The sequence below is a fragment of the Phaenicophaeus curvirostris genome, chromosome 6 (genome assembly GCF_032191515.1).
Source record: "Phaenicophaeus curvirostris isolate KB17595 chromosome 6, BPBGC_Pcur_1.0, whole genome shotgun sequence".
Classification (NCBI taxonomy): Eukaryota; Metazoa; Chordata; class Aves; order Cuculiformes; family Cuculidae; genus Phaenicophaeus; species Phaenicophaeus curvirostris.
In genome coordinates, this window is record NC_091397.1 from 20,054,173 (window position 1) to 20,075,335 (window position 21,163).

The 21,163-nt window shown below is 43.8% G+C and overlaps 1 protein-coding gene across 4 annotated transcripts in view; it reads right to left on the reverse strand.

The window, feature by feature from the left end:
* MLLT10 (MLLT10 histone lysine methyltransferase DOT1L cofactor) overlaps positions 1-10,822 on the reverse strand; it is a 128,405-nt gene extending 117,583 nt beyond the window's left edge. The window contains exons 1-3 of one of the 4 annotated variants that reach the window (XM_069859513.1): positions 10,784-10,822; positions 10,164-10,332; positions 6,543-6,622 (exon numbers count right to left, since the gene is read on the reverse strand). In XM_069859513.1, the coding sequence (XP_069715614.1) occupies positions 6,543-6,622; positions 10,164-10,332; positions 10,784-10,822 (288 nt within the window). Of the gene's footprint in view, positions 1-6,542; positions 6,623-10,163; positions 10,443-10,783 lie in introns of those variants that run through there. The other 3 variants (XM_069859515.1, XM_069859514.1, XM_069859516.1) reach the window with 3 other exon arrangements.
* Between the last annotated feature and the right edge of the window lie 10,341 nt (positions 10,823-21,163).

The window sequence follows — 21,163 nt, forward strand, 5'->3', positions numbered from 1 at the left end:
GCAAAATCAGAAGTAGCATTAATGCTCCCACTTTGATACACACAGCACACAACACAGTGCATAAGGTTTAGTTCACCAGTTGGAGTGGAAGAGGCACAGAACTACACTGTCCTTCTGCAGCACCTTCCGCCTTTTGCTCTCCTAGCCTTGATGAACTGACTCTATGCAATCCCAGGTGATTCCATAGCCTTTTAAGTCAAGCACAGTAAGGTTATGCATCTAATCACTACGTATACAAAAGACATCTGAACAGGAAAAAAAAAAAAGCAAAGCAAACAACACTCACCCATCTACGTAATGGACAAGAAACACACAACACTGAATCGCATTTCAGAATACAAGAAGTAGTTTCACCTTTACCACAACTAGAACAATAGAAATTCCCCACAATCATTCCGCTCTTTTCTCTCTAGTTCTGTTCAGTCCACATTTTGCCTGTTACCTCTCCCAATTACTGTTCTTATCATGAATTCCTCATGCCCCACATTGGGCATCAAAAAGGACTGTGGTGGGCTGACCCCAACTGGATGTTGGGTGCCCCCCAGCGCCATTCTATTGCTCCCCTTCTCACCTGGATGGGAGAGAGAAAATATAACTAAATGCTTACATGTTGAGATAGGGACAGGGAGGGATCGCTCATCAATTATCATCACAAGCAAAACAGACTTGACTTGGGGAAATTAGTTTAACTTATTACCAATAAAATCAGAGTATAATAATGAGAAAATAAAAACTAAATCTTCTCTCTGCCTCCTGTCACTCCCAGAGTCACACAGAGGCACAGGGAATGGGGGCTGCATTATTCCATGACACATTGTTTCTGCTGCTCCTTCCTCCTCAGGGAGAGGACTCTTCACACTCTTCCCCTGCGGCAGCATGTGGTCTCTCCCATGGGAGACAGTCCTCCAACAACTTCTCCAACACAAGTCCTTCCCATGGGCTGCAGTTCTTCACAAATTGGTCCAGTGTGGGTCCCTTACCCAGGGTGTAGTCTTTCAGGAACACGCTGCTCCAGTGAGTGCCCTCCATGGAGTCATAAGTCCAACCAGAAAACCCGCTCCAGCGTGGGCTTTTTTCTCCACAGGTCCTGCCAGGATGCTGCTCTAAGTGCAGGTTTCCCATGGGGTCACAGCCTCCCTCAGGCATCTACTTGCTCTGGCACGGGTCCTCCACAGGCTGCAGCTGGATTCAGCTCCACCATTAACCTCCAGGGACTGAAGGGACAGCCTATCTCATCATGGTCTTCACCACAGACTGCAGGGGAATCTCTGCTCTGGTGCCTGGAGCACCTCTTCACCCTCTTTCACCAACCTTGGTGTCTGTAGAGATGTTTCTCTCACATATTATTCTTCTCTCTCTCTGCTGTTCCCTGCAGTTTTTTCCCTTTCATCAAGGCACTTATCCCAGAGGAGCTACCACCATTCCTGACAGCCTGGCCTTGACCAGCAGCAGGACTAGCTTGGAGCCAGCTGGCATTGGTTCTATTATACATGGCAGAAACTTCCAGCACCCACCCTTGTAGGCCCTCTGCTACCAAAACCTTGTCACACAAATCCAATACAACATGCTGTGCCTAAGTATCTCTCAGCAGACAATTTATTCTAGTTATCCAGCTACATACATTCACTGCCTTCCAGCCTGCAAAGCCATTCATAAGAGACAAAAGTATGTCATTGGGTCTGATTTTTTTGTTTGTTATTGGAAGGGGGGGAGGGAAGATATTGTTAATAAGTAGCAATTTTCATTTTAGTCAGTTTTCCTTCTCTTATTTAGAAGTTTACTATTCTACTGTTGTGCAAAAGCCACACAAATAACAAAAAGCACAAAGGTAAATTTTTCTGTTGCATGCTTAAAGCTAAAGGAATTTTCCTACTAGTTACTACAGTGTTCTTTCTTAAAAGCAGTTGTAGTAATATTCTTATATAAAATGTCCTTTAAATAAAATTATGGATACACACTGAAAAAAACATTCCTTTCAAAATTTCTTTAAGAATTGTTTTAAGAGGTATCTTCAAAGATAATGAATAGTATATCAGTCCAGAATGGTTTGGTGGCCAATTCTTCAAATTGGAAAAAACAAAAGGAAAGCGGCAGGTTTTCTTCTTCTAAAATTTAGTTTAGTTCACCTCTATTGAGACCATGTTTATCAATGTGCCTTCCAGTTTACAGATACAGGCGTAATAACCCCATGAAAACTGATCCTAAGCACTGGCACAGAGATCCCATTCCCCTGGTGGCTGTCAGAGCTCTGACCTCAAACCTATCTCCATATCAAAAGCCTACATTCCTATTTCTTCCTTCTTTATCTCCTTCTGTTTAGGCAAAACACAAGTAATAATACACCTATGGTTATTCTACAGTACATATATGCTGGGGGTGGGGTGTTAAACTATGGCTATAACTCTTACAAGCAACTTGACAATAACAAACTTAAGGTTGCATGTGTTGAAGATTATTTTTTTTTAAATTGGAACTTACAAGATGAGAACTACAACCACTATTATATTAAAGATTATTTTTTTTAATTATCTCAGACGTTCAGACTGTGGATCATCTGCACAGCAGATGCAGGAACAGCTCAGGTCTGGCCAGATTACTAGCAGGAACCTATCACTATGACAGCACAAAGTACCTGAACTGGCCTTAGAGGTAAACAGTATGGCTGCATTTCTACAGCTCTGAATACTGAAGTACTGCATGATCTAAACTTACTCTGTAATGGGAGTCTTTCTGTCTCCACACCAAGTTCCAACAAACACATGTGCAAGCACAGAGACTCCAGTTACACTTGATTTAGCAGAGATCCAGATGAATACTATCTCAAGTCTTATGTGGGCAGCTCCACAGGGAGTCACAGCCTCCTCAACACATTCCCCAGGACTGAAATCCAGGTGGCTTATGAGACCAGCTGTAGTGACACACAAATGTGCTAATTCACTTCTGGGCCAGGACTGCATCCAACTGCATAAGCCGCCCCATCAGAAAAAAGAAGAAACAGAAATGTCAAGTGGACAACAACCCACCACCTTTACAATGTTAAGAGTTATTTGCACCAAGTCCAAACTGATTTTTCTAGACACAATGAAAGGCTTGTATGTATATATTCTGGTGAAACAGATCAACACATATAAATTCACTTGCAAAGCTGTAAGCAATATGACTTCACGTGTCCTAGTTGAGCTGTGCTTGAGGTAGTAAAACTTCCTGGAATGCCTAACACTGAAGTTCAGTACAGAGATCTCCTGGTCTTTCTGAATCGAACTGAATTCACAAGGACCAGCATCTACATGTAGCTAATAAGCCTGACGAAGCCAACGGTTTGTGCAAACGCTGGATGCCTCTGTGGTGCCTGGTACGTCTATCACATGTATTATTCCAGCCCTTCATGATAAGCATGAAAAATAGTAGCGTAACTATTAACATATTGTCTATTTATACCCCACTATACACTATAATTAAACTATTCTTAAAATAAGATCATCAAGAAAGATGTTTGGCGCAGAACAGGATGATGGGGAAAAAAAGTCTTTCTGAATAACTGTTGTGCTACAGTTCCTAAACTTAGCTTTTCCATTCTCTCTTTGGATACCAGTGCTATCAATCCCTGGACAACATATATGCCCCATTCAATTTCCCCAGACAGGACACTAACACACTACTCCATATTTATACACCCTCACACAGACCCTAGTGTTACTTTTTCCTGTGTCAACGTGTATCTGCCCTGCTTTTTGATTCAGAAGTTCAGGTACACCTGGAGACATCGCAAGGGCCCGCTTTGCTGGGTAGTAACAGCTGGTGCTGACACAGCCAAAGCTGCTGCCACCCATCCTGAAGAGATTGATATTCCAAGCACACCACAGGTCAGCCAATATAAAAATCCTGAAAACTACGACTTTTCACAGTTCAGGTTTACAAAAATCACAGTTTCTCACACACACACAAACATGATCCTGCTAGAGTCAAGACTTAGTATGACTTGCCAGATATGGAACTGTGCTTTCCAACTACTAGTTGACCATTCAACACCTAAGACACTGGCTACCACCCCACTATCAAAACCGCATAAGTGAACCAGCCAGGAGATTTGTGTGGCTGGAAAAAAAAAATAATCAGCCACCGCTTTCACTGACAAGCATTATGAACCAGCTCAGCAGCAGCACAGAGAAGAAAAGCAACACAGTAGACATCAGTGTATAACAGCTGAAAGTATATGGGAAGCCAACTGCTCTAACCTGTTGTTAAGCAAAGTTCTCTGGTGACCCACCTACCTGAGTTACAGACTCCTGAGTTAGTCTACTTCTTTCAGTTGTTAAAGCAAGATGAATTTTAGTGCAAGCAATTAAACCCGGACTCTTATCAGAGTGATTTCTTTGCCCAGTAACTGCAGTTTAAAGAAAAAAAATACACCCCAAAAACACACAACACAGACAGCATCAGCAGAGAAAAATATGCCTTGAGTGCAAAACTCATATCTTTTTAAAGACTATAAGTAAGTAGAAGCATGTTCAATGTAATATGGTTAACTTAATTCTGGTTTTATTTCTAGACAAAACAGCCAATAGAAAAACTAAGCTTCAGTCTCCTACAGTGATAAGGAGGTTTGCTTTTGCATAAAAGTGCATTACAGCTTCCAGGTCTGACAAACAGGTTACAATAACGTTCTGGTTTTCATACTAAAGTCAGAGCTTCAGTTTAGTTTTAGAATGTTAAGGACCTCTCCAAGACACATCAGGAAGAGCCACCATGTTTTTAGCTCGCTAACATAAGTAGTTGTTAAAACTCCCAACTGTTACCAATCTGTTCTACTTCACATGCAATTAGTTTCACTTGAGAACCATTTAAGCCCATGCTATATTACAAATGGGAAATAGGTTTTTTCCTCCTCAAAATGGGACCAGTAACCAACTTGTTGAACGGTACAGACCCCATTACATGGAAACAAGAACAGAATAATATACCAAGTAGATTATGCAGTTAAACTCATCATCATCCTTTCTCAATTTCAAACAGCAAGGAGAAGCAGTACAATGCCTATCACAGCTATTATCTTTGGTAAACTCAAGAAATTATCAGAACACAATGAGACATTGTTTATTTTAGAACACAGTACAATTCTCCTCATGTCAGGACTAGCCAGGAATACCTAGATCCTAAATCTTGATGAGAATTCCCCATCATGTACCAGAAAAATCCTCCTTCTAGTCACTATCTCTCTCTTCTCCCCCTCTTTATTTTTAACTTTGATGTAAATCGGTACAAATCACAGCAACATTAAAAACTGCTACTCTTAAAACCTTACATTGCTGATGGTCTTCGCCAAAAAAAAAAGAAACAAACAGCCTTTCATTAGAAAGGGCAGCAGTTTTGATTTTCTGTTGACAAATACTTGGAAACCACACAGAAATCAATCCATTCCTGCTCCCACCAAGTCTGGTTTGAAAGGAGTAACAAAGTCTGGGTTACTAGGGCATTATGAAAGTATTAGTGGCAAGCTGGGAGAAGCAGAGGAACAAGATTCTTCAGGCCTGTGCCAAAAAAAATCACACAACATTAAGTCATCCTACCATTTCTATAGTACTTTAGATTAGAAAAGGAAATAGGTACAGTAAACAGCTCATCTAAACACACTGCCAGTGACTAACAGTACCAAAAAAAATCTGGTCTCAGGCTCTCCATTCATCTTTAGATATGAAAGTTAGAAATAGTTTACACACTGCCCCAAGATTCTGCCCCACCTTCTCTTCCAATTTTTATAATAAAAAATGTTTTCAGAGGCACAGAAACAGCTTAGTCTTTCTCAATACTCTCACTTTATCTTTTGCTGGAAGACAAACTAATAAGTGCCAAGTACTAAGAAATGTGACTGCCTTTTCTAAAAATGCCGGATATCATGCAGCTTGATCTAATAACATAAAAATCTGACAAAAAGAAACCACTCACATAATCAAGAGGGGAAAAAAAGTCTTGGAGTTTTTTTGTTGTTGTTCAAAAGGTTTACCTGAATCCCCAATATTTACCATAAATAATTAAAAAGACAGAGAAAGAAAAATGATTCTTCAATTGGAAGAATCACATTCCAAAAGCATTACATTCCCAAGTTAAGAACACTACCTATTGGTTAAGTGTTCCTAGACTGAAATTTTCAGCTGGCAATCTAAAGTTGTTATAAAAGAAAATTGGACACAGATTCTATTTTCTCCCCATACCTGACTATGCAAGTATTAAACTGACAAAATTACACAGAACCCACACCACAGATAAGAAGAAGAAAATCTCTGAAATGGTTGGGTGGAAAAAAAAACACCATTAAGAAAAACACACACATCACAGAAATTGCCAGAACACTTAAATACTCAGAGACAGTTGCATATTTCAACTCGAAATACAAAAAAAAAAAGATAACAGGCCTTTCTGAATAGCATTTAAACGGAATTGTGACAGGAAACTAAGCTATTTTCTATTACTATTGGGATACTTGGGTAAACGTTATCCACACAAGCGCATTATAACTAGCATCGCTTAATAAACAAAACACATACCACTCTGGCTGCTCTTTCCTGAGATTCACACTTCCTGCAAAACCAAGGTCCAGTGGGTACTTGAACAATTCCATAGCAAGCTGTTTTGAACAAGACAAAATATTTCAGCAAACATAAGCAGCACTGCTCATACTATTATGAATGTTATAAACAAAGCTTATCATGAGTTGATTTTGCATCATTTTAATAAATCAAATTGATATCTATACATAGCACATCACAGTGATACTAGAAATAAAGTACAATAATCTTCCACTTCAAAATTTTTGCAAAATTTGTTAAATTGAGAAAAAAAATTAGCTTGAAAAGCAATATAACCATTCAAAAGCAGCAATGTTTCACGCATGATTGGTTTGCTGTTTATTTGCCAGTAAAACAGGTTAAATACTTCACAATAACACCCATCATTTATAATAAAGTCTTTAAGACAAAACTAAAAGCACCTACAAATCAGAGTTTGTCATAAGACATTCCTACACTTACTTACAATCAAATCCACTTATACAATATCAGCAAAATAATTAAAGTAGGAAATCTGTAACAAACTGAACAAAGGTACAAAGTTCGCTATTTTTTCCCCTGAAAATTCATATGGAGCTGTAAATACAAACTAAACTGAGCATCAGGGCTAGGACGATTTTCAACTACCGCCAGGAAAAGAGATTTTAAGGCATGCAGATTTCTCTGCAAGATTGACATCTGTATTTTTATAGTATATTTAAAAAAGAACAGGAGTTTGATATGGAATTACCACAGAAAAAGAGTTTAGTAATTTCGCAATACAGTTCATGTTTGAAATGCACAGATCTAGAAGCATTAAGAATTGCTGAGAAAATAAAAATACAAGGAGAAGTGCTCTGAGTATATTCTAACATCTGTACAGATGCAACAACTATTAACAATCAAAAAGCCAAACATTTTCCTCAAAAAGATAATCCTGAATTTGACATCATATATTTTAATATCTCAGTTCCCAACAATCAAATGATACTTAAATAAGAAAATCTGATTTAAGTGAGTAACTAGAAATAAAAAGATACATATATATGATAAATTAACAGTTAAGAGAAAAGTTGAGATTAAATTACTATCTTCTAGTGTATATATATAAGTATTACTGGTTTGCGATAGCCTGAAGAAAGAAAAAAAAAAGAGCAATGCAATAATAGCATATAAAACATAAGGCTAATACACCTTTCCTTCTAAAAAGGAAAGTAGGAAAGTGAATGAAATAATTTCCTATTGTATAAATACACATAGTCATATTGAGATTTGTTGTCAAGTTTTCAAATACTTTACCCAAGCTCACTGACAGACCAAACTATCTTGATAAGCCCTTTCTACTCTACAACGAACTTCTTCAACATGGGTAAAATACATCTTGGTTTTGTTGCATCTGTATTAACCATAGGTAAGGGAAACTTTGAATTCCTCTGCAGAAATTAAGAGGAATACTTTAAATGTGTAATCACACATTTAAATTGGCAAGAGAAAGCGCAGAGTAAGAAACTAATTACAGAATGTAACTCAGAGACGGGGCTAGCAACACGAGCTGGTCAAAGACCAAAGTTGAAGTTAAGTACTTTTATGTCTGCAAACATAACAGAGTACACCTAGAGCCTAGAAAAGTCCACCACAGGTTTGTGCCCTGATACACTGTGTGACACTGAGTTCCAGGACTCCTTTGGTTTTTATTTCCATGTGCTTCTTTAAGCACATGAAGAGATTTTGCCCTCTGCAACTTGGCAGTGATTTAACATTTGAAGTTTCCTCTGGACTAAAAATAATTATAATAACAAAAAAAAAACCAGTTAATAAAATCCTCCGGGCAATACTGCTGTCTGAACTTCAAATAAGGACTATCAGCTTTAACCACGAGGACTAGAACTTTTACTACAGAAAGACTACAAAAAAAGACACGCTTCCGCTACCACCTTCACATAACACGTCAAATCCCAATCATAAAACATCAATGATACTGCAAATCAAAACAGACAGTTCTTTCCTGAAGACCTCTATAGCAACAACACCTGAACCTAGAAGAAGCTGCACTTTGCACACTTCCTGCCGGTTTCAAATTCAAATTTGTAGCTGGTCTTAAAAAGTTCAGTATTCTTGTACCAAATTTACTGAAATATAAGTGTCTCTATATTAAGAGTATTTCCTAAAACAGACTTTTGTTGCTCCCATTACTTCAGCTCCAACTGCTGCTATCGTCAAATTCTTTCACTGAAAATACTAGCAAGGCTTTAGATGCAAAGAAAGATGCCAGAGGTAATACAGAAGCAACAGCCGGTTCAGGTATGACTTCTTAAGTCCCATTCTTCATTATCCCCAAATTCCACAAAACAGAGCTAACGCTGTTTAACATTACTCAGCTCTGAAGCCAACAAAGAATTGATTCAAAACCAGACTAATTTCACAGATCCTGTCAGCTCATCTCTGCGTTCAGTCCAACATTAACGGGAATAACTAAATTCTTCTGAAGTTCTCCTTAAATTATTACTGTCAGTTTACAAAGAAGCATATATCTTTAACAGTTACTACATCATCTTCAACACAATTTAAGACCAAGCATGACACACATTAGTAGTATTTTCACATGTGCAAGGCATTTGGACTAATGAACTGAAAATACTGTTTTCAGTCTCCTCAAATTTGTTCACCATCTAAGAGTTAAAAAGCCAGCCACGGAGTTTATACGACTGCTTGGGAATTGACACAGGGAAACTACCACTTTATTCCTTATTTCCCCTACCATAAAGCAAAAGTCATCATAACTTCTTTCTTACAATCTCAGCAGCAGCACCCAGTCTCTCCCTCTGCTCTCACAAGAGGGGTCAACCCACTGACAGAAAAAAAACAATCACACGTACAGGGAACATGCCAGCTCCCGAGCTAAGCTGGAAACCAACCAACCAGCCTCCACTAATCCAAACAAATCCGGCATCAGCTATTACGACTAGCACCCTCCCCTCCAGAACCACTACAGGAAGTCTCTTCATCTACCAGGCAACATCAGCCAAACGACATTCAGGGGAAGGCAGGCAGAGGAAGAAATGACATGACAGCTAAGTCTTCCCTACGCACCGCTCTCTCCCAGTCCTAACCCCTCCTCGTCTGCTGGCCACCCTTCAAATAATTTTTTTTTCCTAACTTTAGGAAAGCAGGGACAACAGGGATCAAGTACAGGAACAAAAAAAAATACAGCAACAATTGCCAGAACACAGATTAGTTATAAGTTCCGAAAAGAAGAGAAGGAGTTCTAGGCAGTCTTCGCAGTGCCGCAGCCGAGGCTGTTGGCAGGGTAGAAAGGCGAACTGGGAAACGCAGACACAGAAGTACAAGGAGGAGGTAGGTTAAAAACCTGGAAGGGGAGGTTCTTCCTTTCTCGCAGCCATAATATAGGAAGCTTCACAAGAGGGAACAGACAGGTTGGAAGGGCAGAGAATGACAGGACGGGCCAGATCAGAAAGCACGTGGCCCTAGAAACAGGGATCCGTGCTTCGCGGGTGACCAGAAGGAGCAGGGAGGGGGCAGGGAGAGGAGCAGGGGAGAAAACCGGCCCCGGGAGGGAGCAGGCCCGAGCGGGGAGGGCAGGGAGCGGCGGCACCGACTCACCTTGATGCACTGCGACGTTGCAGCCGTGCCCGTCGCAGTAGACCAGCGGGTTCTCGGCCCAGCCCCTCTCGTCGGAGCACACGCAGCAGCCGCCGATCATCTCCTTCATGCTACTGGAGAACTCGCCCTCCAGTGACACAGGCAGCAGCAGCGGCTCGCTGGAGACCATCTAAGGGTTAAAAACACCGCCGTCAGCCGCCCCCTCAGTCGCTCCGCCGCCGCCGCCGCCGCCAGGGCACCGGCGCGGGGCCCATGGCCGCCGCCCGCCCGCGCGCCGCCGCTCGCCCGCGGCCCGGCCGCCTCGGTCACGCGCGCGGGGGTGGGGAGGGGGGGGAGCGGCGGGATGCGGGGCGGGGGGGGTGGGCAGCGCGCGGCGGGAAGGCGGGCGGGGGAGCGGGGCCGGCGCGCAGGCGCGGCGCGCGCGCGCCCGCGTGGAGGCTGGGGAGTGGGGGGAGGCGGAAAGGGCCCGGGCCCGGGGCCTCCTCGCGGCGGAGCGCGAGCCGCGGCGGCCGAGCGCGCGCGCGCCCCAGCCCCCAACGGCTCCGGCCGCGCCCCAGCGAGCGTGCGCGCGGCGATGGGCGCCCCGCCGGCCCCGCCCGCCTGCCCGGCCCCGCACCCACCTCGGCGCGCGGCCGCTCGGCGTCCCCCGCGCGAGACATCGCATCGCATCGCGTCCCTCCCTCCTTCCCTCCCCCCCACCCCCGACAGCCCGCGCGGAGCCGCCTCCCGCGCGGCCCGGGCGGACATGCGCCCCGCTCCCACCCGCGATGTCGCCGCTCGTGCCCCCTTCAGGAAGGCCGCGGGACTCGCCCCGCTCCCGCACGCGGCGCCTTTACCGTCTCGGTTATCTCCCCCCACGCCACCCCCCGCGACGCGGCGGCGGGGCTGACGCGGTCCCGACTCCCAGCGCCCCGCGTGTCTCCCCGCCGCCTCCGTTACTAACCCCGCTCTTCCTCCCCTCCCCCTTCCTGAAACCGGCGGCGCCGAGCAGAAGAAACGACAAACGGAGAAAGCGGGGAGGCCGCAGGGACGCACGAACGAACGGCACCTTGGGCACAGCCGTTCCCCGCTTCCACGGGGAGGTGGGGAGCTCCCCCTCCTCGGCGTTTGGGGGGCAGAGCGAAACAACTCTGTCTTTTTTTAATGAAACGGCGGGGGCGGGGGCATGCAAAAATAAAAGAAAATTGCAGGGAAGAGAGAGCTGAGGTGGTCAGCAGAGAGGAAAACCTCAGGCTATTCAGTTCTCCATTGTGAGCAGGTATGCCCGTAGCAGAAGGGACTAAGAGTGATTGTTGGGAGCACAGAGAAATTAAATGCAGCCTTGCCAAATTCTGCTCCCCGGCTTGCCCCAGGGCCAGCATTTATTTATTTGTTTGTTATAGCGTTGGGCAAGGAAGGATCATCGATTTATCTTCATTATCGTGCTAAAAGGTGGAGAAGCAGAATTTGTGCCCAGGCTACATTTTTCATGATGATTTTTGCAAGGCCGGCTTAGTTGATGCGGTATCTGTACAAATCGGTACTGAATTATGTCCATTCCTGGACGCATCGCTACCTGGACCTATACATCTACAGACTGTATTTTATATATTGTTAACTAACATCTGCACTTGTGTACAGGACTATGGCGAGCTGCTACGTGGAAAGGAGAGGTGGGATACGCACAATGCTCTACCCTCTAGAGACATCCGAGTCTGCAATTGTATGTAGGAGCTTAGGTCAAGCTCATTTCTCTCCTTGAAAGTTTTAAGTGAAATTATTTAGATAGGCGAAGAATGGAGGGCAGGCCAAAAAGGAACGATGAAGGTAGCTTCCCAGATGAAGGGCCCAGCCAAACACGTGCTTGAGCAGCCATTTGAGACACATTCTAAACATTTCTCTGTAAATGTGTGCTCCGATATCCTTGAGAGTTTAGAAATTTTTAAGGCACATGTAAAAAAAATGGGGGCAGGGGTACTGGAATGTAGTGTGTTTCAGTTTGTGTAAAATCATTCCAAGATTACTCTCAAAAACCCCCACCCTGGACCCGAGTGTCCTATCTCAACTCTGAAGAATACCATTCCAAACATAAAGCTATTTACATTATAAAACATAGTTACAGCACTATTTTTATTACTTCTCAATCTTGTAAAAACCCTGAAAATTGCAGGTGCAAGCAATTATTTTGTAAGGAAATAAAGCAATTAATATATTCTGGTGTTTAAAAAAAAAACGCAAATTATTTGAAGCTGATAGATAGTGTCCCAGCCCTTCTTCATTCTTGTCAAGAAAATGACATCTAATTTAAAAAGCATTCTCAATGATTCTGTTAACCCTGACAAAAAAAAAAAAATCACAGTACAGCAGCAAATCTGTCCTTTATTTCCCTGACAGGTAAATTAAAATAAATATCCTTTTAAAATGAAAATATATTAAATATATTTTAATTTGTTGGGTGAATTTATACATTTAGTAAAACTTGTGTTGTAACAAACAATTGTAAATTTTTTCTCACAGCTTTTCTTTTTTAAATTCATTGAGGTCGTCTTCCTGCAATTTCTTCTTTGAAAAGCAACTAGTACAATTCCCGGGTCTTGGGGTTTTTTGACGGTGGGATTTTTTTTTTCATGTTAGCTATTTTAAAGCTCAATTTTTAGTTTTATAAAGCAGCATCACCAAATAAAAAGTTTGATTTTGCAAAAAACTTGATTAAAACCGCAACACAGCAACAAGAGTATATTCGTGAAAAAACTACTGTATGGATTTCAAATAAAAATATTTTTACCTCACACCATGTAACACACCAACTCAGTACTAAAGAGCCTGAAATTTTGCTTTGGTCAAAATTCAGCCAAGCCTAATACATTCAAATATTTATTTAAACATTTGTAGTATTTTTTGATGGATTTCTGTTTATTTCTTTCTATAGAAAGAAGGTACATGGACTGAAGCTCCGTGACTACCACCATACAGTGTTGTGTAATATTTGATTGAAAAATTTAGATAACCTTTTGATAGTTCTGTAAAACAATCATTTAGAGAAGACCTTTGAAATGCAAAACAGGAAAAGAAATGCATTACCACTAAATAAATACTGCAAACACTAAGCCTATAACAGCAATGGAATCAGAACATAAAATCTTGTAGCATATATGTTCTTATGATTGTAGTATTTAATAAGCACTGACATGACACAGAAGGCTAATTTTCTTTTTTAAAAAAGAAGCCTGTCCTTCCCATAGTGATATATAAGAGATTAAAATAATTAGAGAGGAATATAATTCAGTAAGAATGAATAATTTCATTGTTAATCTAAATGCAAGGAGAAAATCCAATTCTTTTAAAAGGAACCTACAAAACCTAGAAGCTAAACAAGTTAGATTATAAGAAACGTACAAGAGCATTACATGTTTGGTTTGGGGTTTTTTTGAGATACTTTTTAAAATAGAGTGATTGCACAAGTGAAAGGAAATTACATTCTCCAAATGCAAATTGTTTTTAAAAGTTTAAGGAATTCATCAAGAAAATGTTAACATACATTAGCGGATAGCACTTTAGCTCCATTAACAAAAATAAAGAGGTATTCACCTTAAATTTCCACTAGCAATTAATCAGTTGCAAAATAATGCTACGATTTTTGAATAAATGGTTTAAATTTCACTATTTCTTTTCTAAAACACGCAAAATCATATTGTGCATTCAGTGAATAAAAAAAAGCACTGAACAAGAAAGTCTTTCATTTACAAAACTGCATTACCAGTTGGATATAATCATCAGAAGAGTCTTCTGGGAATAACAGAAAAAGACTTTATATAAATGCATACTCTATTAGAAAACATGAATTGATACTGGGACTCAGAGCTGCAGAGTGGGGAAACTCGCTTCTTTCCACCAAACAAATTTCTCATAGCAATTTTTTCGTCCATTTTCAGATTGGGCCTTTGTTGAGAAAGCTTTGGTCTTTACCTATGTACAAAAGGATTTGTGCTGCAGCTAAGCAGATGCAACTGAAAACAGGAAAATTGCAATAACTTAGTGATCCTCAATAGGTAGAATAATACATCTCCTGATTATCCATTTAAAATACATTGATGCTTGTCTGCCTTTTGTTTATGTGGGCTTAAATCATTAACAGTCTTCACTCAAATATATTCTAATGGTAGGTATTTGCTTCACTTCTGGGAAGGCAGCAGCAAAATGGTCACTTTACATAAAACAAAATGCGACTCTTACGTGCTGACCTTTGCATGCAGTGTATTTTAAATGGCAGTCTGCCTTAGATCCAACAAATTCTTTCTATGCAGGTTCAATTATGAAGGATATAGCATGTCTAAGGAACCCATATTAGAAATGTTAGTGTATCTTTACGTGTTTACTCTTAAATTATACTGAGAAAGAACAAAGTTATCATTTTCCTCCTATTCTTCAATATACAGCTCAACCCTGTATTTAACACCTATCCAAACGCAATGTACTGAATAATTTAAAAGTTTCAACGTGTAACATGTAGTCGCTTCTTGGTCAGGAGTTTGCAGGCTATATATTTACACGTTACGCAAGTGCAGGTAGCAGCACCAAAGGTCACATCAGTGCATCTCCTGGACACCAAACCTCTTCCTATGTTTTGCTATTTTCTTTTGTGCAAATGTAATTACAAATTTTGTAATTCTTTAGGCTGCAAAGAAAGAAGAAACTAATTCTACCAACTATTGTATTCATTTTCTTGCTTTTAATTGCATTATCACCTTTGGAGAACTCAGTAAATTCCACTCAACTAGCACCAATGGATAAAATTGGTGGTTTTCAAGTACTGCTTCTGTTACCAATGTTGGCATTTAAATGTTAATTTCAGACTAGGGTTTACAGTAAACATGAAACGAGGGATTTTCCTTGAATGAGCAATCTCAAACCAAAATTCTAAATAATGGAATCCTAGCACTGGGATGTTGTTAAGCACAGTGATTATTTCCTTTTAAAGATTTAACATTCCCTAAGTGATAGAAGTTAAAGATTTAAATGTGACAGCTAATTTATAATTCTCTACATTAAAAAGGCATTTAAATGCTAACCTCATTTTTATGTGAGTCAAGTCAACATAATGATAATTACAGGATGATACAAAAGAACCTGAAATAAACTTCTAGCAAACCATATTGGATATTAATGCTGTATTAAGCCCTGAAAAGCTGGGTTAGTAAACTCTGGAATTTAGATTATACGCAACTTAAATGTAATGCGGGGCTTTTCTTTAAAGAAGAATACTTCATTTCAAAATTTGGATTTTTATGAGGTATGTATGTATTCATTGGATTTTTATTAAATACATTTATGTAACGTCACTCCAAAAACAAGCCTCAGATTACTTTTCTTCTATACACATATCTCTGTGCAGGATTTGCTAAATTAACATTCCATATAAATAAATGTCCTTTTTTCATGTTGTGTTATGATCAGCAGTGTGATACTGCGTTGTGTCACAGGTCACATTGATTTGATTTTGATTTAGGAATGGCATCTGTACTACATATTAAATACGAGAAACTACATGCTGAATTTCCCATCAAATATCTTAAATACAGAACTATTTTGGATGGATTTGTATAAACAAAACACATATATCTAATATAGGCGTGGGAAAGGAAAAGCTGGTTTGTTACATGCTAAAGCAAATTGGAGTAAATCAACCGCATCCGTGGGCTGTACAAGCAACGCTACTCTGCTTTTCCCAGTACCATTTGGACAAAACAATGTTACTTTTTTATTTAAAGTGTTTTCTTCTCAACAAGGGGCCACCACTTCCCAATCTCAAAAACACACCCCAGAATATGTTAATTAATTGTATTGTGTCTCTGAAAGAAAGAGGTTGCCAAATGCAATAAAAAAAAAAAAAGTCTTTCGATCAGTGAGCTCCCTTCCCACTGCCAGTGACCATCTAATTTCAATTCCACGTATGTATACGTAGATACATTTCCTCTAGGTACGATTTTGACCATTAAAAACTGTCTAGGAACTAAAGTCTAACTTGACCACATAGGGTGTATCTGGGAAGCTTAACATTCCTGGCGAATTAAGCGCGCAAGCCTCGGATCACTTTTTGTCAATCTTACTATGGTACTACAGAGTCGGGAATGTGGGTAATTTTTATATCGTGGTACTTCCCAATTAAAAGTAACAACAATGCTCCTTTGTGGAAAAAACTTCCGAGGTGATATATGTCAACATATTCTGTATGAATACAAAATAAAGAGCAATGAAGAAAGGCAACAACCGGTCTCTCCCTGACTATTTTTTTAATCTTTCTTTTCTATAAGACAGTTTTCAAATAGCGATGTATTGTTTTAGTAAATACAAGAGCATCAAATGTCCTTTGGAATGATGCCTTCTAAATTTGTAGTTATCTTTTGAAAATTACCAATCAGCATCCAGGGTAAATGCATCTGCAAAATACTCAATTAAAAGTAAAACAAACAAACAACAAAAAACCACCAAGTTTTTCTTCCCTCGATCTTAATGCCTTTAGATATTACCAGGGTGGTGTTTTTCCGTTAAATATTACTTGCATCTTCAGCTTTCGAATAACATGGATGCTTTTCACCATCTAGCCTGAATTGAGCTTTTATTTGGAGGAGTCCCACAAAAGCCTGCAAGTTTACAAAGAGTGAAAGAGAAGTCCCAAACTGTATTATCTCAAACAATGACTGCAAGCATGCAACTTCCCAAGTGTGCGTGGGGGGAGGAGAGTCACTTTAGAATTATTTTCAGCTAGGTGATATCCATAAACATAATCCCTTAATTTCTTTTACTTGCTGCTCACGATCTATGAAAAACCTTAATTTCTTGGCGATGTATTTGATTTTTAAAAAAAATTAAAACTAGACATGATTTCTAATCTTTTACAAAAAACTCTCAGGCTCTCGGAGACAACTTTCTATAAATAATCACGGTTCTCTTAGAAAAAAAAATCTTAAAACAACAAGTTCTCTAAAAATTATTTCCTCACCACAAATATGAACTCCTACCCATTTTAATTTAAACTTCCAGAAACAACGTGCAAAGACATATTCCCTTCCCCCCTCCTTAGAAGACCAATGGCACTTGTTGGATAATTTTCTTGAACATCAAATTAGTCAATTCTTCCCCCATGTAAATACACGAGGAAGCTCAGGTCTGAAATGGCAAAATACCAGAACAATTTAATTTCTAATTATTTTCAGGAAAATAACAAATTAAAAAAAGAGACACGAACACTTTTACTGTAAGCCAAATCTTTAAAAATCTCAAACCAACACACAACAATCGCTCGGGTAGAAAAAAAAAAAATCCAGACATCATGGTGCTTGTATGAAAAACAGGATAAGGTTAATCTTCATTTTTCTAAACAGACCATAAGACGAGTTCCTTCCCAGATTCTCTTTGTCTACATTTATTATTCCAAATGCAGCGGTTCGGAGAGGTTTCTCCCGCTGCCTTTAAGCAGCCCTGCTCTGAAATCCACCCCCAAGCAGATGTTCCTCTCTGCACAGACCCACGCGGTAGTGGCGGGGTTTTACCTTTCCCGTGACACGTGAGCTACAGCCTCACGGGAGCTCCCTCAGCAGCTGCCGCTGGAAAAGGCTCCTCTCCGCGACCCCTTCTCCTGCCGGATCCCCCCAGCCCGGCGGATCGCGGGGGGCCGGCGGCGGGAGCTCCTCTCGCCCTCCCTCGCCGCGGCGGGAAGGAGGCGGCCGGGGAACAATGGGGAGAGCGCCTGGAGGAGCGGGAGCCCCGGCTGCGCCTCCTCCGGCCCCGCTCCGCCGGCACCCGGGGGGCTCCCTCCGCGCCCGCCCCGCTCGCCCTCGGGATCCCCCGGGGGCACCCGCGGGTTCGCCCTCTCGCCCCCGAACTCGGCCTCGCAGGAGGGGGGGGGGGGCGCCCGGCCGGCCCCGCTCCCCGGCCCCGCTCCCGCGCCCCCCGGGCGGCCGCCCCGGCCCCGAGCCCGGGGGGAGGCGGCGGCGCCGCCGGGCCCGGGGCTGCAGTGCGGGCTCCTTCCCTTCAGGGGACGGTGCTGCGCACAAAAGCCGGCTCGGCATTGTTCTCCCTCCTGACCCCCGAGCCCCCTTCTTCCCCCGCCGCACGACCCGCCGGGCGAGGGGGGACGGGAGGGCGAAGCCGAGGAGCGGCCCCCGGCTCCGCGAGGGCTCTTGCCGCCCGAGCCTTCCCCGAGCCTCGCCCCGGCGGGGGCCCGCAGCCTCCCCTCGCAGCCTCCCCGCCGGCTCCCGCCTCGCTCCCTCGTCCCCCGGCGCTTCCACGTGTCGCTTCGACCGAAAACCGCAGCGAGGCCGCGCAGCGGAGCCTCCCGCACAGCAGCACCCGCTGCGCCGGCCCTCGGGGGGGAAAGAAGCGGCGGCGCCGCCGGGAGGCGTCGATGGAGGCTTCGGCCGCCCCGGCCCAGCCCGAAGCGTCGAAAACTCGAGCACGTGAGGGAGAGAGCGGGAGCCGCGACACCACACCCGGGAAAAACCGCGGCTCGCTTTAAATAATTGCATAATATTAGGATTTAACTTATAAATGTTTACATTTGCGCGATTTGATTAACGTCACGTTTGATTTCCTTAAAGCTACTGACGAGGTACTTTAAAGCACGAGATTAACGTCTGCCAGCGACGCTCAACAGGCAAATCCGCTCCCGCCGCCCCGTCCCGCCCCCGGGGACCCCCGGGCCCCCCTCCCCCCGCCCCGCGGGTCCCGGTCCCCTCCCGCTCGCGGGTGACGTCACCGAGGGGACCGTGACGGACCCCGGGGCGCCGCCGCCGCGCTCGGGTTTCCCGGGGGGGGGTGGGTGGCGCGGCACGAGCCCGGCCGGCGCGGGGCACTGTGGGTAGGGGAGCGGCAGAGGAAGCGGCGCGCGGGGGTGAAAGGTCAGCGGCCGCGCGCCCCGCGCCAATGGCGGCAGCGCCGGCACCGAGCGCCCGCGTCCCCGGGGACGCCGCGGGTCTGCGCTCCGTCCCTCCCCCACCCGCTCCTTGATGCGATTTATTTGATTCGCAAATAACCGCAGGATTTTTTTTGTTTTTTAAATTTTCTTTTTTTGCTTCCTCCCCTCCCCCTCGCCTCCTGACCTCCTCTTCCTCCTCTCTCGCCGGTTACCGGGGGATCCGGCCCGCCCGCCCGGGGGCTCCGCGGCGCTCGGGGCCGCGGGTTCGAGCCGCCCCGCGGGTCCCCGGGCGAGTCCCCCCCGCGGCGGGGCGAGACGCGAAACGCTCCCGGGGAGAAGCCGTTCCCTTTGTTCTCCCATTGTTCCCGCCCGCGGTGGCGGATACCGGGACAAGCTCTTACCTTCCCTCCTCCTCGCTCCGGAACGCCCGCGTTCCCATCGGCTGCGAAACGCTCGGCCACGAACGTCGGGAGAGTTTGTAGCGGGTTCTTTTTCACCCTGCGCTCTTTTTAGCGTAAGATTAAGTTGCCGAGCACGTCCCGAGCCCCCCGCCTCAGCGAACGGTCCCGTTTAGGACCCTCCAAGTCCATCCTAACTGCCGGTCGAAGTGAGGGTATCGGAGGTCGAAACTTGCAAAAGGAAAAGGGCCCGCGTCTGTCTGGCAGACCTGGAAACGCGCTCCGGTCCTCACTCGCTTCCATGAAATGGATATAAACGTTTTACCCCGGACAACTCAATGAAGTGTACATTTTAAAGCTTCGATGTAAAAAAGCTGCTCCCTCCGCTGCGATAAGTGAGAAGCAAACTGGAGCGGAGAAAAATCTACCTCTGTGTATTCCACAGCGGGAAACGTTTCTATCTGGAGTTTAAAACAAACAAATAAGAGCATCGTATAGAAATATTAAACGTAAAGTTTACAAGGGAAACAACCTCCGAGAGGAACGTGCTGCTCGCTGTGGGACGGCGAATCGCAGCTTTTTAAAGTGTCCCTTTCTCGCAAAAATGACTGCAGTTCGTCCCCCCTCCCCCCGCGCACCCAAGGCGGGGGAGAGGAGCCCGTTTTCCGCTTTCTTTGTAGTCCAGCCGGGGTTTCACACCCAGCCACACGGGCGATTCCCCCCCAAACCCTTGCTTTAATCTGATTATGATGAGATTTGCTGATACAATGAATATTTGAAATGATCCTTGTGTCTCGGCGAGCAGGATGCGTTCGCAGGCTCCCGTTTCCAGGGCTCCCCGCGGCCGGGGGAAGGGGAGACCCCGGGGGGGAGGGGGCGCCCCCTCCTCCAGCGCCAGAGGCTTCATCCAGCCCAGCTCCTTCGGGCGGTGGTTGGAGCAGGATCATTAAGTGCTTCCCCACCACCACCCCCGCATCATCACGCCTTTGCCAATTGAAAAAATAAACAAATAAAAAAGAGAGAGAGAAGAAAAAAAAAAAAAAAAGAAAGAAAGAAAAAGGAGGATGCAAGCGACCCAAGTAATTGTGGGCCCGGGAGTGCGCTGCCTCACCTCCACCTCCTCCCCCGATGTGGCCTTAATAGCCAAGTGGCAGACAGGTTTATTTCATAGGGCCACATTACAACCAACAAGGTAAATAGGGAGTCGTAGGGGGAGAGGGAGGGAGAGAGAGGGGCTTTTCTTTGATAGCGTTTAATTAGAATTGAAACATTCTGGGGCTGTAAACATTCTTTATTTATTCAGCACACATAAGCGGGCATTGTTTTATCACCATCATAATTACGGTGTCCTTTAAACTGACTGATAGCAAAGGAGATAAGGGAATGCGCCTGTAGCTCCAGATCAAGACTTTGGCTCTCCCCTCTCCCCGGGTCATCAGGATCCACAAGGTCCTTGGAGATGAGGAGCGCCGGAAGATTGTGGCCTGACCATCCCTTACGTCACACAAGTGATTTGTACCACATTGCTAATTTGGTGCAATTCATAACCTCCTGATCTCCTACATTTGCAACCGCTTTTCATTTGGTGGGGTATGTTTTTTAGGATGTAGTTCCCGAACACAGAAATTAAGAACCATCACCTATCTGCGGGAGAGGATCTTATTTCCCAATGTTTGTTGCTTTACCTTTGTCTAATTAAAAATGCAAAC